Source organism: Ascaphus truei, chromosome 18 (assembly GCF_040206685.1).
Source record: "Ascaphus truei isolate aAscTru1 chromosome 18, aAscTru1.hap1, whole genome shotgun sequence".
Classification (NCBI taxonomy): Eukaryota; Metazoa; Chordata; class Amphibia; order Anura; family Ascaphidae; genus Ascaphus; species Ascaphus truei.
The window spans coordinates 35840755-35859298 of NC_134500.1; the positions used below are offsets into that span (position 1 = coordinate 35840755).

The window sequence follows — 18544 nt, forward strand, 5'->3', positions numbered from 1 at the left end:
GTTCTCCCGCTGTAACGACTCCGATCCTATTATAACCGTTCTCCTGCTGTAACCCCTCACATCCTATTATAACCGTTCTCCTGCTGTAACCCCTCACATCCTATTATAACCGTTCTCCTGCTGTAACGTCTCACATCCTCTTATAACCGTTCTCCCGGCCGCTGTAACGCCTCACATCCTATTATAACCGCTCTCCCGCTGTAACGCCTCACATCCTATTATAGCCGTTCTCCCGCTGTAACGCCTCACATCCTATTATAACCGCTCTCCCGCTGTAACGCCTCACATCCTATTATAACCGTTCTCCCGCTGTAACGCCTCACATCCTATTTGAAGGTTCACTTTCTTTCCAATTTAGAATGTAGCCTGATGTCTGTCCCAAACATTTTCAAATTCCCTTACTGCAGGGGGCTCAACTCCAGTCCTCAAAACCCCCAACAGGTCAGGTTTTAAAGGTATCCCTGCTTCAGCCCAGGTGGCTGTCAAAGACCTGTGCTGAAGCAGGGATATCCTGACTGACTACTAGGGTGAGGGGATGGGGGCTCTTGAAGACTGGAGTTGAGAACCCTTGCCTTTGGGGGCATCCATTAAGGTTGGAGGAAAGGAGATTTCACCAGCAACAAAGGAAAGGGTTCTTTACAGTAAGGGCAGTTACAGTGTGGGATTCATTACCCATGGAGACTGTGATGGCAGATACAATAGATTTGTTCAAAAAAAGGTTGGACATCTTTTTAGATGGGAAAGGTATACAGGGATATACCAAATAAGTATACATGGGAAGGATGTTGATCCAGGGATTAATCCGATTGCCAATTCTTGGAGTCAGGAAGGAATTAATTTTTCCCCTTATGAGATATCATTGGATGATATGTCACTGGGGTTGTGTGTTTGCTTCCTCTGGATCAATAAGTAAGTATAGATATAGGATAAAGTATCTGTTGTCTAAATTTAGCACAGGTTGAACTTGATGGACGGAAGTCTTTTTTCAACCCCATCTACTATGTAACTATGTAACTATGTAACTATGTAACTATGTAACTGTATTAGCCCGTACCACCTCTGCCCAGAGACTGTTCCACGAATCTACCACCCTTTTGCATTAGATTTCCATGTCGTTTTTGCTAAAAAAATACCCTACAAACCGCAAATGAAACTGCCAGTCTTTAATAATGTCTCGTACTTTGACATAACACTTCTGTTCTGAGGAGTTGTGAATAATAATCTTGTATCTTCTTGTTCACAGGATCCAGTTGGGCGTACGCTGGTAAGTATGGCACGTTATATGGCTTTTCTGTAGGGTTTGGGGCAGGGATTCTAATACTGTTCTTTTACGAGATCAGTAATGCCTATGTTTGTACAGCGGTTATATAGCGCCGTGTGTGCGCGGATTTTTAGTTTTTAGCCTTTCTATAGAAGGCCCGCGTGCGCATGGCAGGGAGAGGGGAGCCGACAGGGAGCGGCGAAGATGAAGAAATTCATCTTTTTGCGCCACTGCCTGTGTGTGTGTGTGTGTGTGTGTGTGTGTGTGTGTGTGTGTGTGTGTGTGTGTGTGTGTGTGTGATTGCAGAAGTTAAAAAAAAAATATTTATTAAAGTTTTTTTTTTTCTTTAAAAAAAAAATCTTTAAAAAATCTATCTAGGACTTACATTCACTCGCACAACCCATGCACACACACATACACACACACATACACACACACATACACACATATACTGTATACATTACCTGCAGCTCCCGGCACTATATACAGGAAAAGCATGCGGCACGTGCACGCGTGTTCACATAGGAACGCGCGGCCGCACCCTTTATATAATAGCCCTAACACACTTGTGGTCCCTACAGAGTTTTAGGATCACCCTCCTACACTGGTTGTCCCCAAATCATTTAATAGGGTTTCACTCTTCTTGCACACATTGGTATTCCCCATATCCTTTAATAGGATGCCAGATACCCATCTTTCTCTAAACACCGGTTCCAGAATATTTTTATATTGTTTTACTTCGTTACTGTGTATATACAGTATATGTATCATCTCCAGCCCGTGTCTCCCCACTGCTGGATCAATCCTACCCAATAATTCCCCAGGTACTGCGGTTACAGCCTCTCTTCTCCACATCGCTCCAACACATGTTGTCTTGGTCTTTTACTCTCTTGGAATGCAGTTCAGTCCATCTTTGTCCAACACTGGTCATTCCTCCTTGTGATTATGGATAATGGCCCGCCGCCATTTTAACTTCTTCCCCCCTCGTGGTGATGCCACAATCTTTGTTTTTCGGATTCATTAATTCTTCAAAACCTATTAGCCCCCCCCACTCTCTCCACTCCCCCCCACTCTCTTCCTCCCCCCCAACCCCCTGGTCAAGCACTCACCCTAGGTCCCCCTTTCTTGGCCGCCTGGGCCTACCCGCATAGCATAGAGCCCAGCTTCCTAAGATTGGTGCCAAGGGTACAGCGCCCGACCGCCTGCGTCGGTGCCTGCAGCCTGCACAATCTTTTCAGGGGGACCGTTACCTGGGGCCCACCCGCATCGGGGGGAGCCCCATTTCGGGTATTCACGGTGTCCCTGTGATGACTGGCCTGACCATTCCGCCAAAGCTGTGACGATGGATCTGATTACAGATTCATAAGACATGGTTAGATATAGCGCAACACAACTTTACATTGGGTGGGTGGGAAAAACAAAATCAATGCTGGGCTGGAGCGTGCACAGGGTTTAAATACCTCGTGCGAGTCCCCCTCCCCCCATTGGCGTGCGTAAATCTAAAAACCCTTGTGGTGAGGCGTTGGAGGGGGGTGGAGAGCCAGCCACGGCTCCCACCATCTGGAGGCACAACAGCCCTTATGTGGGCGACGGTCCCATTTTTGTGATCTTTCTCTCTTCTCCCTCTCACCCCCCCTCTCTCTCTCTTCTCCCTCTCTCTCTCTTCTCCCTCTCTCCCATTGAAATTGACAGATTTGCAATCTGCGCTTTATCCAAGTTCTCCGTAAACTGAATAGGTTGAGTAAAAATCTGTGTGTTTCAGAATAGATAAACCTTTTTAAGGCCATTCCCCATTCCAGGCCAACGTTTCTGCTCCATATAAGGGTCTTCCTCAGGATTCCAAACAGAATGCTTTCTTAATTCTCAGATTAATGGTCGAGAATCAACAAACTCTTCAATTTAACCCTTCTACCAGAGGGGACATGCACACACCGCTCGATAACATGGAGGGTTAAGGATTGGTGTTTCTGTGTGCCTGTGTCTGTGTGCCTGTGTGTGTGTGGCCATTCATCCACTCGGTCACTGCATTTTATGTCTCTAAATACATTAATCTGTTATGTATTAAATGTGTGCGCAAACAACCCCTTTACCAAGACATGTTTATATAGTGCTGGTGGTGTATACAACTGCTGTGTCCATGTCAGAACAATCTGTATGACCTCAAGAGCTTGTACTCTATAAACAAACTGCTCCGTGAAACCAATGAACACACACCGGCCCCTATTAAAGTCTGCGTCCCGTATTACACGCATCGTAATGTCCTGGGATCACGCTTTTACAAACCTGGCATCTTCCAGCTCCAGTAGGTAAAACCGTTCTAGGGAAGGAATATTCTATACCAATAGACCCCCAAATAGTTGCGCTGGGGGTGGGGGGCATTTGATCTGCCATCCTACCCACACTTCGGTCCAAATCATTTTTCGATTTCCCTTTTTCGCCCTAAAAATCCTTCCGCAGTTTCCAATTCTACCATGTGATTGATTCTATCAGTGATTGAGCCGCCTGTGCTGAAGCAGGGATATCCTGAAAACCTTACCTGTTTGTTGCCCTTGAGGACTTTGATTGGCCATTCCGTGGTAGACGCATGTGGGGTTCGTGTATACAGATTATTTATGGGGAGGGAAGGAGCAGAGGTTAGAGGCGGCGGATAAGAGGGATGGGGCCCCCACTTCCACTGCAAGGCCTTTCCATAAATAGGTTTGAAAAGAGAAATGCCTTGTGTGGTTCCTGTGTCCCTACGCGAGCGACATTCAGAACAAGACACAGGAGTCTTTGTCAGGGGTCCCCCTTGCAGTCTCCACAGGACAAAGCTCTTGTTGATTTTGCTCGTGGTTCAGATGGCTGACGGTGACAAATGTTCATTTTGCTATTAGCCAAAGGAAACTGTATATTTGTCTCAATGCTGCTGGTTAATTCCCAGCGCTCCTATTGGTTCAAGCTCGGAAACTTCAGATTATCGGTATATCTGGTGATTTATAGGAAAGACTGAAGGGGTGGCAGAGGCGGGGAGGGGGATGCGGGACGGTTTTTTAAAGGTGTTGTTAAGGTGCTGGCTGGAAGATGTTGTCATTAAAAGGGAGGTGTTGAAACAAGAGGTTATGCTTTGGAACTAAGAGTAGTGGATCCATGGACTTGAGTCTCAGCAGAGGTGATGTGATTGCATCAAACAAAACCTACTTGTGCGACACCAGAATCTAAGAAAACCCGGGATTATTTGGGGTCTGAGGTTTCACAGCAGAAATGGACCGATACTGAGATAACGTGACTTTGTCCAAGGTCACAAGGCATTTACACTGTGATTTAAACCGGGCCCCTCCCAATTCAAAGATGGTAATGTTACCACTACTCTGGTCCACGTCCCGATTTGTTTCATACTATGTATGTAACTAAGACAACTCAAAAATTAAGTACAGCTAAAGAGGATGTGAAATAACCCTAATAAATATGTTATTATAATTTATTTAAAATATTAAAATTACCACAATTTAACCTAATAATATCTACAAACCATAATGTGATAGTGAAAAAAAAAGGAAAAATCCAAAATGAATGTTCCACTCAACCAAAAAATCCAGAGAGAAATATAGTCCCAATAGAAGATCCAGGGAGCGTCTTTGCAGCTTTAAGGGGAGTGGTATAGCCAACCACTTTTGGAATCTATGAACAAAAAACAAACACAAGCGCAAGCTCCATAGCACCTAACTGAGTAAAAAATAAGGTACAATGCCTGTATTGGATGCCTTTTTATCTTGCTACCAATTTGGGATAGGAGTTCATGGTGAACCTGGGCTGTTTACATCCACTCTGCAAACCTGGGACTCACCCTACCACCGCAGATGACCACAATAGAGATTTCTCGCCCACGAATGGTTCTGTTTAAAATCCTGTAAGTGCACATTCTTATGGGTTGCTGATTTTTAAAATAAATGTACCTTATTTTTTACTCCGTTACGTGCTATGGAGCTTGCGCTTTTGTTTATTTTTTGTTCATATGTATGTAACTACAGTATGTAACATCATCCCACCGTCCGTGTGTAACTGACCACCATCTTTAATGTGTCCCAGGTCAGGATGGCGAGAGCTCGTGGCCAAACAAATATAGCTTCTGTGGCGGAGTTTACCAATCCCCGATTGACTTCCACAACGACATTTTGCAGTATGACTCCGCTCTGCAACCCATCCAACTGGAGGGATACAACGCGTCCGAGTCCTTCACCATCTCCAACAATGGACATACAGGTGAGGGGGGTGGGGGTGCCCTATTCCCCCTGCCAGGAGGGTCCCCATTACGGATAAGCGAATATTCTACCAAAAAAAAAAAAAAAAATCACTCTATTGAATTTAAACAAATGTACCACCTCTAGAAACCATCAAGCGCGTCGGTGAAACAGAATTTGTTTTTTTGTTCCCTCCCGACTTCATCTTCTCTAGTCATGATGAGCCTGCCTCCCACCATGTACAAGAACGGGCAGCTTTTCCGATACACCGTGTCCCAACTCCATTTTCACTGGGGCAACCAGGCGAACCCAACGGGGTCGGAGCACAGCATCGGCGGCAAGAAGTTTGCGGCAGAGGTAACGGTTAGACGCAGAAGATGGAACCACCCCCCACCTCCCCCATAGTTGGAGGCGGCCGACACATGATGGAGTGATCAGGGCTGAGGGTTTTATTTGTAACCGCCCCCCAAAAAATGTCTACTAGGTCACTCCTGGAGGGTTTGATGGTGGAGTATGTGTGACAGGACTTTTTTTGTGAAGACATGAATTTTATTAAATGTTCTTTTGTAGGTGCACATTGTACATTATAACTCTGACAAGTACTCCAACTTCCCGATGGCAATGGAAGCGGCGGATGGCCTCGCGGTTCTAGGGATTCTTCTAGAGGTGAGACCCCACCACTGCACCATATGTCTGTGGGATTGAAGGATTAATCCCCCCCCTCTGGCTTCTAACATGGAGGCATATGAAAATACAATAAAAAAAACGAAAGGTATTAAAATGAGCAGTGGTCGACAAAGCACCGAAAAATCTACTCGCCGAACAAAAAAATCTACTCGCCACCTAGTACCACACGTGTGCTGCTTGGGCCAATAGGAGCTCGCCACGATGTTAAATCCACTCGCCCGGGGCGTGCAAATGTATAGATTTGTCGAACACTGAAAATGAGGATATCACAACATCTTACATATATTGAGATATTAGTAGATTCAGCTAGCGCTCTAGGCTCAGTGGACAGAATTAGAGATATTATTGCGGTCACAAAAAACAAAAGAATACAATATAATCAATTAGTGTATATATAAAATAATACACACAAGTATAAGTCCATATGAGTATGTATGTGTGTGTAATCCAAAAATTGTATGGGTAATACTGCTTTCACTGGATCCAACCCTCGGGTCCAAGATAATGAGCTATAGAAAAAAAAAAAGCGCAAAACCCATAGTGCAGTATCACCGATTTCATGTTAAAAACACTTGCAGACGTAAGTAGATAGAGAGCACATCAATGTGTGTGATGATCCTTAATGAAGTATCCACCGGAACAACCGTAATGTCCCCATCTCCTGCAGGAGGTTTCCTTCAGTCTGTAGCTCCTTCCCTCTCCGATCGGTGCGGCTCCGCTTCCGCGTCACGTGTGCTTGTGATGTCACCGTGCTCACGCCGTCTAGTGGGGGTTGGTTTTGGGGCTGACGTACACTCCCTTGCCGGATGATGTGGACAGACTCCGTGTCCGCCAATGTTACTCCAGCTTCTTCAGTTTCAGCAGCCTTGGTAGATACAGCCCTACGCGTTTCAAGGAACGGGTCCTCTTCGTCAGGGGCACTGTAGCTACAAGGGCGCTGATCTTCCTTTTAATAGTGCTTCATTGTGGTTCCAACCAATAGGAACACTTGTGGCATTGGCCAATCATAGCTGTTGTTTTATCAATATCTCCAGATGGTATTAAAAGCGTATGCATGCTATATATAATGTACACTACTAATTGAAAGGTGAATTTATTTAAAAAGTCATGAATAAAATATCTCTATAATAAAATATATTATAAAATGTAAGATATAGGTTTAAAATAAATAAATAAAAATATATATATATACAGGTAAACCCCGTTATAACGTGCCTCGTTATACCGCGATTCGGTTATAACGCGGTTTTCCCGTGGCTCCCGTTTTAAATTTTTTTTTTTTTGCACACTGCACACACTGCACACACTGCACACACTCTCACTGCACACACTGCACACACACTGCTCACTGCTCATTGCTCACACTGCACACACTGCACACACTGCACACACACTGCTCATTGCTCACACTGCACACACTGCACACACTGCACACACACTGCTCATTGCTCACAGTGCACACACTGCACACACTGCACACACACTGCTCATTGCTCACACTGCATACACTGACACACTGCTCATTGCTCACACACTGCTCACACTGACACACACTGCACACTGCACACACACACACACACACACACACACACACACACCCCTCCCAATACACATATACATAAATCAGCCTTACCTTGGGGATGATTGGTGAGGCATGTGGCTGCAGGGGGGGGGCCGCTGCGTGCCGGTGGGGGTGGTGCTGCGGTGGAGGGGGATGATGGCTGCGGGGGCCCCCGATGCTGCGGGGGCTGGTGGGATGGCCCGGTGCAGCGCGGGGGGGCATGGGGGGGGGGGGGTGGCAGGACGACCCTGTGCTACGGCGGGCCAGGGGGCCCTGTACTGCGGCGCGAGGGCCCTGTGCTGCGGCGGGGGGAAGCTGGACAGGAGGGGCATCCCCCCTCCCATCTCCTGTCCTGCGGTGACAGGGGAAGCCGAAGCCGGGACCGGAGGGGCATCCCCCCTCCCATCTCCTGTCCCGCGGTGACAGGAGAAACTGAAGCCGGGACCGGAGGGGCATCCCCCCTCCCATCTCCTGTCACGCGGTGACAGGGGGAAGCCGGGACCGCGGGGTGAATATGCGCTGATGCGGCGGGCATTTTTTTTTTTAAATTAGCGTGACCCCGTTACTAACGCGGTGGTTTCGGGGTGGACCCCAAGGACCGCGTTATAACGGGGTTTACCTGTGTGTGTATATGTATATATATGTATATATATATATATATATATATATATATATATATATATATATATATATATATATATATATATATATATATATATATATATATATACACTGTGTATTATATAACATGATAATATGAAACTAGTTGAAATAAATGGTAACTACAGTCTCTAGAAACATCTGGTATTATTGATATCAACAGCTATGATATAAACAAAAAAAGAATTTGAATTAGAATTTTAAAATACATTCTGTGCTTGGGATAATAAACAATACAGATACATAATAAAGACAGGACATTAAAAATCATAAAAATGCTGCTAAATCTATATCCTCATTAAATCCATTGGGAGACATAGTTCCTAACTGGTGTATCCAATATGTCTCCTTTTGTCTAAGGGTCATTATTCTGTCTCCACCATAGTCACTATTTTTAATGTGTTCTATGCCTGTAACTTTTAACCCTTGAGGATTTTTATTGTGTTACAAACTAAAATGCCTTTAAACTCCATGGGTCATTATTCCTTTTTGTATATTCCCACGGTGTTCCAGGAATCGTTGTTGTAAACTTCTTCTTTTAGTCCTGCCTATATACTATGGACCGCATGTGCACTCTAAACGATAAATTGCAAAACTACATTTGTAGTTCATCATGCTTTTAATTGCATAAGTAACTGTAGAATTCCTAGCTTTAAAAGATGTGGCACCATTGTTGATGTGTTTACACGTAATACACCCGCCCCACATTGATAGTTCCCTATCACTGGTGGGGCTACCTGATTTTTCTAACATGGAGGTACAGTGCTCAGAATCTCCCCAAGCAGGGGCGTCTTGACTAGTAAAGCAAGGGATTCTGGGATGTTGTCTTTAGCATTAAAACATTTTTATTGGCTGCAGAGCTACGACACCCAGGATGCACTATTGAAAAGGTTTACTTCAGCCAATCCGTGCGTCATTAACTCTCCCAGGGGCACAGATCTTGCATCTGAATTTAATTCTGATGAGCTCAGTGTTCAGCCAATAAAAATAGCGGAGTAAGAGACTCTAAAGCAGAAAAGCGAGGTAAGTATCTAACATGCAAAATAAACACATGACCACACACATATTATGAACATAAGGCTTTAGCACATTGATATAGGGCAGTGATTCCCTACAGGGGGATTGTGAGGTGTCTCCAAGGGGTTCACCAAGGCAAACCTGTAATGGTGGGTCCCAGGCAGTATAGTGGGATCCTGAGCCCGTGTGGGGACTGCGCCATTAGTAAGGCCCCAAACTGCACCTTTAGCGTGGGGGGGTATCACTGTCGCTTACAGAAGGTGCTTACCACAATGCTTTGCATCCACAGCAGCAAGGCATTGTGGGGCGTGACTTTGGAAGCTCCCGCAGTGCGCGCCAGCTATACCCCCCCATGCTGCTGTACACGCCGAGGGGCAGTTTGGGTGGGATTATTGTGTGTTCCCCCACAAGCTTAGGACACTATATACTGCCTGGGATCGGTCACACAGGTTTGTTAGCGATAGTCTGAGGAATCACAATAAGATTTATGAATTGGGGGTTCAGGCTACTAATATTTTCTAGCAGGGGGGAGCACTGTGTACACAAGGTTTGGGAATCACTGCTATAGGGCTTGTATCTTATTTTAGACCCAATCTCAGGTCAAACATTAATTGGGGTCCCTACAGAGTATCCCCACCCAAATATTCTCCAAAGCTGCGCCCATATATAATACTGAACCAAACTACCAAATGTATATTTACATATCCGTTTTCCAAACTCCTAAACACGAAATACTAATAATGGGATAATTAGGGGAGGGTGCATGGGCTGCCTCCTGGCTGTGGGAAAAGAGGACGCACTCCCCCCATGAAGCCTTTTAAGGCCTCAGAAAGGACCTGCCCAACCACCCCCACTTAACCGTAACATCTTGCTACCACCTTTAGGGTGATCAGGTGGCTACTCCAAAAATACTAGACACAATGGTGAAATGTGTGACTCGCTCGACACACACACACCTCCATGCTGTTTCCTCCTCTCCTTGGCCACATCTCCTCCTGATTGGCCCCCTAGCAACAACCCTGCTCTCTCCCCGCTCGGGGAAATCCCGCGGGCCCCCCAAGTGGGTCAGATTGCTATGTCCAGAGAGGTAATACCAGTATACACATAAATGTCCACTCTGTATACTCATCTCTGTCATTATTTACTGGACAGAGTGTCCAAATACAGGACAGTCCGGTTCAATACCGGACCCCTGGCAACCCTAACCACCTCACCTTGAATATGGAGTACAATTTTGGGCTCCACTCCTTAGAAAAGACATTATGGAACTAGAGAGAATGCAGAGAAGAGCCACCAAATTAATAAAGGGGATGGACATTCTAACTTATGAGGAGAGGCTAGCTAAATTAGATTTATTTACATTAGAAAAGAGGCGTCTAAGAGGGGATATGATAACTATATACAAATATATTCAGGGACAATACAAGGAGCTTTCAAAAGAACTATTCATCCCCCGGGCAGTACTAAGGACTCTGGGACATCCCTTAAAGTTGGAGGAAAGGAGATTTCACCAGCAACAAAGGAAAGGGTTCTTTACAGTAAGGGCAGTTAGTTTGGGATTCATTACCCATGGAGACTGTGATGGCAGATACAATAGATCTGTTCAAAAAAGGTTTGACATCTTTTTGGAAAGGTATACAGGGATATACCAAATAAGTAAATATGGGTAGGATGTTGATCCAGGGAGTAATCTGATTGCCAATTCCTGGAGTCAGGAAGGAATTTATTTTTCCCCTTATGATATCATTGGATGATATTTCATTGGGGTTTTGTGTTTGCCTTCCTCTGGATCAATATTCTGTAAGTACGGAGATAGAATAAAGTATCTGTAGTCTAAATTTAGCATAGGATGAACTTGATGATGCATGTCCCTTTTCAACCTTATCTATGTAACCCACCAAGAATAGGTATGTATGGTATGTAATGTGTTACTCTGCATTTCCTTCCCAGGTGGGCGCCTTCAATCCTTCATATGACAGAATCTTCTCTCAGCTTCCCAACGTGAGGTACAAAGGTGAGCACAGGCTGAGGCTCTGTACCCAGGACACGTCCGGATGCACCTGCCATGATTTGCAGGATAAAGGGGGGCAGCAGCCACCTTGTCTGAGCTCCTTATACGTGCCACCTTCATGAGGTCACTTTGCCCCTACGTGGGACTGACCCATTAACCACGTCACTGCCATTAGGTCACTTTGCCCCTACGTGGGACTGACCCATTAACCACGTCACTGCCATTAAGTAACTTTGCCCCTACGTGGGACTGACCCATTAACCCATTAAACATGTCACTGCCATTAGGTCACTTTGCCCCTACGTGGGACTGACACTTTAACCCATTAAACATGTCACGTTGGTCTTACATAGGACTGACCCTTTACACTAGGATGAGGCTTACAAAGGGCGTTCAGCAGTATACTGTTTCTGACAGCTGTACCTCTAACCTCAGACAGTGTGAGGTGTGCAGTGTTCAGGCGCCCATCCCTAAAACCATCTACTTGACAACGGTAAATAGGATTCCTGTGTAATGATGACGCATTGGCTTCGCACTAGGGCTTAAGTGTTTTTGTCTAGGGATGGTTAACCTATAAACCTTATTTCATAGGGGCTGTTCTGACAGGCTGTCACATTTAACACATTCTCCCTTAATCTGGTAGACTGTCAGTCTCAAAGTCACTTTAATTCAGGGTGTCTAACAAACCAGGTGTTGTTGCCTTTTATTAATTCCTACTAAAACATCAGGCGCCCCGTGTTAATGAGGATCAACAAATGAGAGATGAGCAGGAACCAGTTTCCAGAGAATATGTATGTATTCAAGGAAGGGCCTCGGTGAGGCGAAAAACAAAACACCTATGATGGTGTAGTACTGGGGGGTGCACCCCTCAAGAGGGGGGACGCCACATTTTTCAGGAGGGGTGCGGTGGTTTCAGAGGCCCTGCGCTCTTCCCCAAGGCATTAAATGCCAGGGGATTGCATGAGGCCTCTGCAATGTCCCTTACCTTGTCTTTGGTGACGCATCACCATAGCAACGCGGCTTCAAATGATGCCGCAAAGTCACATGACCCTGTGGCGTCATTTGATGCCAAAGACAAGGTAAGGAGGGGGGTGGGGGGGGAGCAGGGAGGGGGGCGCAGGGGGGAAAGTTTGAGCATTCCTGGTGTAGTATATTCCGTGTGTGTGTGTGTGTGTGACTGCTGCTCTATAAGTATTAAACTCCCAGATTATCCCCATGAGTTTTGTGCGTGATATTCCACTGGAGTTGGGATTACTGGTAAATGCTTGTGCTGTAAGTATGTCGTGATCCTTCGGGTATATAATATGGAGACCTAAATTTAACGACAGAACATAGTATAATACTGATTTTAAAAATGTTTAAGGCTTGGTGTGCAGACCCCATGATTGCAAAGAAACACTTTGTGCTGGGGTGCAGGGTATTTAAGCCCCTTGTCCCAAAGTCCCCCCTCCTCTCCCAGTTGGTGCGGGCACCAATGTTCCAATTCCAATACCTGCCCTTATGGAGGCGGCCTCCCCTTTCTGGGGCTTCTGCCTCATCTTTATCCGCTATAAGTGTCATTTACAATCTTGAAGAGCCGGCATTTTCTGGGAACCGCCAGGCACAGATTAAGTTGGCGCGTTTTCTCGTGGCGCAGTCTTGGATCCTCTCCTCTGCCAGATGACGTCAGCGGAGAAGGCAAAGCGTGTGTTGGCTCCTCGAGTCTCGCTTCACCCCTGATGAAGCTGTTTAAGCGAAACGTGTCAGGTTAATTCCCTGAACGTCTGGACTATCTGCAAGAACACAGTGAGCGAGACTCGAGGAGCAAACACGTGCATCGCCTTCTCCGCGGGCTTCATCTAGCAGAGACGTGGATGAAAGGATCCAAGACTGTGCCACGAGAGAAACCAACTTGGTATTACACACAACTCGCGTGGATTATCCAAGTGAGTTTAATACTTATACAGCAGTAGTCTTGTATCTCGTATACACGCACTAGTATTTTGTCTGCACCTCAATTAGATAATCTGTGTCATCGTTGAAAGAGTGCCTTGTACTAGTGTTTTACACTGATATATATCATTTGCATGTCATTTCCCAGAATCCCTTGCTGCAGTGGAAGTGCTGTATGCTGGGTGATAATGGGGAAAGGTGGGGTTGCAGACCTGCCTAAGACATGCAGATGAGCATACAGTTGTATTTGTGTGTGTGTGTGTATATATATATATATATATATATGTGTATATATATATATATGTGGGGTCTGTCAAAATACTAACGTATGTATAATTTTCTAATCTTCAGCCATGTTGATCCACTGCTGGTTACAAGTCTCTCCTCCCATGTTTCTCCAACACGTTTTCTGCTTTCATTCTCCCATCTTACTTTTGGTCGTCGTCTTGGTCTTTTGATCTCTCTTGGAATCCAGTTGAGTTCCATCTTTGTCCAACGATAGATATCTTGTGATCATGGTCCAATCTCTTACAGGCCAGGCAGTTACGATTGCTGGATTCAATGTCCGTGAGCTTCTTCCTGAAAGGTTGGATGAGTACTATCGCTACAAGGGATCGCTCACCAACCCACCATGTAACCCAAGTGTCCGGTGGACGGTCTTTCGGAATCCAGTGCTGATTTCGGAGGAGCAGGCAAGTGTGACCTCCCCATGTAATGCTTCCTTACTTCAAATAGTGTTAATTATATATGCTGAACATGGGTAACAATATAGATCTACTTGGGGGGGGGGGGGGTTAATGTCATAAGGAAGGTTTCCATCCATTGATACTTGTTGGCCAAGATAGACCTAGTCTTCGACTTCTTCTAGTTCTTTTCCATTTATTATGATCTTTGAGTTGACACATTTGTTGAACCTCACTTTGGTCTTGCTGACATTCATATGGAAGCCCATCTTCTTATAGCTTCGGTGAGTTCTCCTGATTTGTTACTGGAGGTCTTCTGGGCGTGTGACAGATAATTATAAAATATAATTATGATTTTGAGGGGTGAGATCCCATGGCAATGCCAACCTCAAGAGGCTGTTTCTCTGCCTTGGCCTCTCCTTTGTGATGTCCTGGAGTAGGACATGCTCATCCCCTTCCATAGCAAGTGTCCTCTGCTTGGTTAGACTTCCTCCCTCAACCCCCCACTTTTATCCTGGACACCTTTCTTTGTTTCCAGACTCTTACCATCCCACTTGTTTTAGTGAGACACTGCACACATATTTTGCAAACCTTTTTATAAGATCGTGAGAACCAAAAGGTCAGAATGGCTGTTTGTGAGTAGGTTACTGGCCATGCACTTTAACTCCAGCTGTGCTGAAAAGCTGTGTAATACGGCAGGCATACGCTTATAGGGCTCCATGTTGAAATGGACAAGATGCAAAAAGTGATACACTATGATGTAATTACCCAGAATCCTTGGCTGCGTTGGATGCACTGTATGATAAGTGATTTATGCGGGAAGGGCAGGGTTGCAGACCTGGGAATGTGCTCACAAGTGGTATTTGCTGTAATAAATGTAGAATTACATTTTTATTGGGGTCCCTGCTTCTTATTTGTAAGCCGCTGTCTATAGGATTTTTATAGGTTTTTAATGCCCCTCACCTTGCTTGCAGCTCCTGTCCCTGGAGACGGCCCTATACTGCACAAATAGGAACAGCTCAGCGCCCGTGGAGATGCAGGATAATTACAGGCGGCTGCAGGCGATTGGGGACAGGCTGGTATCTGTCTCTTATCGGGAAGGTGGGTAGAGCGGCGGTTGCGCAGTGTGCGTTGAAGGCAGCGACGGGGTTAAAAGGTTGTTTCTACTTGGTCAGCAATGTCTCTTGCTAAAGCTCCGCTAGCATGCTGCCGTGTGCCTGCCATTGAAGTGGGTGAACATAAATATAATCCGGCTCTAACGGAACACTTTTTTTTTTTTTTTTTTTAAATCTTCCTGTGTCATGGGCGCTCAAATTAGATCGTAAGCTCTTCAGGTCAGTGACTGATTGCAAAAATCCATGTACAGTGCTGCCGACACGGTCAGTACTATGTAAGAAACAAATATTATTAAAGGCTAGGATTATGTAAAGGTCCTCTGAGCCAGTGGGATAAAGTCCGTCAGAAAATGACTGCTGTGCGGGGATAGAACAGCATAGCAGCCAGAATAAGATAAAGCTTCCATTCCAGTCTGATGTCACAGCCTCACTTGGGCGGGAGTAACCAATAAACATTGAGGGAGAGATGAGCAAAGGATTCTGGTAGAGGAAATGGCAGCCACAGGGTTTCCCCGATACAGGGGCAGATTTTCTCCAATACAGCCGGTTACAAGTCGGCCGCTCTGTCATACAAAGTGTTTTTGAGCAGAAAGGCACCATTTAAAATATATATATATATATATTTATATTAAATTACATTTTATATACAATTTCTAGGATTAAACAAAATTAGGAGGAACACATCTGGGGGGTGGGGGGGCACATGTAGTGGCGGCTATATATACAGTGTATATAGCAGCCACTACATTGGTATGCTGCAACTACTCCAACTTTTGATCACTAAATAGTGAGTGTAACACAGCCTAGCTACTTAGGTATACACTGTGACTTTGTGTTCTGATCACTCGAACACCTGCTGCCATTACTAAGAATTCTACACTTGGTTAGTGGTTGCCTCGAAAGTTAAAACATTTTATATTTCACCAGGTTCTGATCTTATGTTATTAGCCGCTCGCTATCAATTTAATTAGTAGATCCACGTTACAAAAAGTGGCTTGTCTCACACAAACACATGAGACATGTGTATTCGTCACAGTGATGACCAAATAAACTATTCTGAGTGATCGCACTGTATTTTTGTGGACCAGGTCTGTCCACGTTGTTTTTAGTATCCACCATACTCTATACTGGAGTACCCGAATGTTGCCATACAGTATTCCCAACTATGCCAGTACCGGTACCATCCGGCATCTCTATACAAATCAATTGCTCTTGTATAGGCATTCTGTCAAACTAAACTATCTTATCAACCAAAGTTTAGATTCAACTGGTTGACATCTAGTTTTAGGCACCACCAGTCTATTGGAAGACTATTTCTCTCCCAAGGGAATTACCTACTCTATATGGCACTGGTGTTCCTGCAGCGGTTCACCTACTACTGTAGATGAGGGCCACCTAGCCACTTCTTTACTCTGTAGCTAGTGTGTCTACATTAGCCCACATCCAGTATTTTTGTATTATGTGGAGAATTGTATGTTTGTTTTTTGTCCACTACTATTTTACATGATTTAATAGTCATGTTTTAACATACTAATCATGCCAATACATCATTTGGGTCGGAGTGCTAGACGAAAGGAGCTTCTGTCCCTTGCACCTGCAAGTTTTATTTCACTGAGACTTCAGATATAGCCCTCTATTAGCCAGACTTGTACATCAGAGGAGAACGCATCTACATCATAGCAAAATTGTGGTCATATTCACTCCCGGTATGTCCGATTGGGCTAACCATGGTTGCCAAACTTTCTGAAATTTAGAACCGGTATCCTTGACAGACAAACCAAATTCTGTTACTTAGAAATGTGTGGGATATCTTTTTGTTTCCATAATGCTGCAATCTCGCATCTTGTTGCAAAATGGGCAACTAATTTACTTTCAGATTTTGCACTGATCTATGTAGAATAACCAAGGATCCATAGGTATATCGAGGCCCAATATTCTCTGTAGCCAATTCTTAATTTCCCTCCAGAGGGATGCAACTTGAGGACAAGGCCACAGCATACTGTATGCAACAAATCTGACCATTGTCTGCAGTTTTTTGGATACATTGGAGAATATCCCGGGATAAATTTGGAAAGCTTAACCGGGGTGAGATACCAGCTCATCATAACTTTATATGCGTTCTCCTCTAATGTGGTACAAAGTGAACTCTTAGCAGCTGACTCAAATATTTCATCCCAATTCTCTTCCTCTAAAACTCGTCTGCCTCCCATTGGTTCATATACTGTAATTTGTGTGTAAACTCCACACCTGAACAAGTAACTTCCCTGTACATTTGTGAGGTAGGCCCACTCGCTCGTGTCTGTCTCGAGTGTACATAGTTTTTCAAAATTCAAAAGGCTCAAAGCTGAAGGTATCTGAAGAAATCAGAATGGGACATACCTTTTTTTCTTCCCGGACTTGATCAAATGTCTTTACTGTATTATCCTTTTTATAAATCTTTCAGTCTAAGAAGCCTTTTCTGTTGCCAAATTGTAAAATCCTTTCCGTTCAGGCAGTGAGAAATATCAGGGTTAATTAGTAGGGGGGCGACTAGCGAATTCCTGGTAGTCAAAGTGCATCTGAACCTGGTGGTCTCCCAGATTTTCAATAACTTGGTCACAAAGGACACTCGTGCTGGATGATGTGATCCTGACGATCTCCAAACCTCTCGCATCCCTACCCAGCCTATTCCGTCTTCTCTGGATATTTACTAAAATCTCAGGGTTTAAGATCAATCATACTAAATCGGAAGCGCTGAATATCAATATCCCAAAAGAAGTTGAAAAGTTGATGGCTATTAACTTCAACTTCAAATGGCAACAGACTTCTATCAAATATTTGGGAGTCTTCCTTACAAATAGAAGTAGCAGGACTGTGATCAGCCCAGAACTCCGGAGCTCATATGAACTGCATAAGAGTATAGCTAGAGACAGTGTGAGGTGTGAAAAGTCCATTCCTCTTCCCCTGTTGATGATAAATAAAAATGTGATACTGTATATGTGGCAACGGACTATTCATTAGAAGCACAATCATGTTGCCACCTTTACTCACGATTCACTGGCTGGAAACCGAAGGCAGATGGGGGAGGGAGGGGAGATCAGAACCAGCCCCACCGCTCATACTGCAATCCCTGTGTAGAAAATTAACCCCTTCCGTGGAGTATGTCCAGGGGAGATGATAGCTGGAACCGGAGGGCAGTCAGACCGGCATCTATTTTATTTATAAAATATTTTACCAGGAAGTAATACATTTAGAGTTACCTCTCGTTTTCAAGTATGTCCTGGGCACGGAGTAAAACAAATAATACATGGTTACAAGTACAGTTACATAAATGAACAGGGTATACATTATATACAAGACATTGCATGCACAGTTAAAGAAAATATATATTATGAGCGTATGAAACAGTTACAGACCAGAT

General features: G+C 44.6%; 1 protein-coding gene across 2 annotated transcripts in view; it reads left to right on the forward strand.

Moving 5' to 3' along the window:
• The window catches only part of CA12 (carbonic anhydrase 12), a 37900-nt gene that overhangs the window by 8962 nt on the left and 10394 nt on the right, over positions 1-18544 (forward strand). The window contains exons 2-8 of one of the 2 annotated variants that reach the window (XM_075576214.1): positions 1244-1264; positions 5327-5500; positions 5693-5835; positions 6049-6144; positions 11354-11417; positions 13881-14038; positions 15004-15130. In XM_075576214.1, the coding sequence (XP_075432329.1) occupies positions 1244-1264; positions 5327-5500; positions 5693-5835; positions 6049-6144; positions 11354-11417; positions 13881-14038; positions 15004-15130 (783 nt within the window). Of the gene's footprint in view, positions 1-1243; positions 1265-3748; positions 3853-5326; positions 5501-5692; positions 5836-6048; positions 6145-11353; positions 11418-13880; positions 14039-15003; positions 15131-18544 lie in introns of those variants that run through there. The other variant, XM_075576215.1, reaches the window with a different exon arrangement.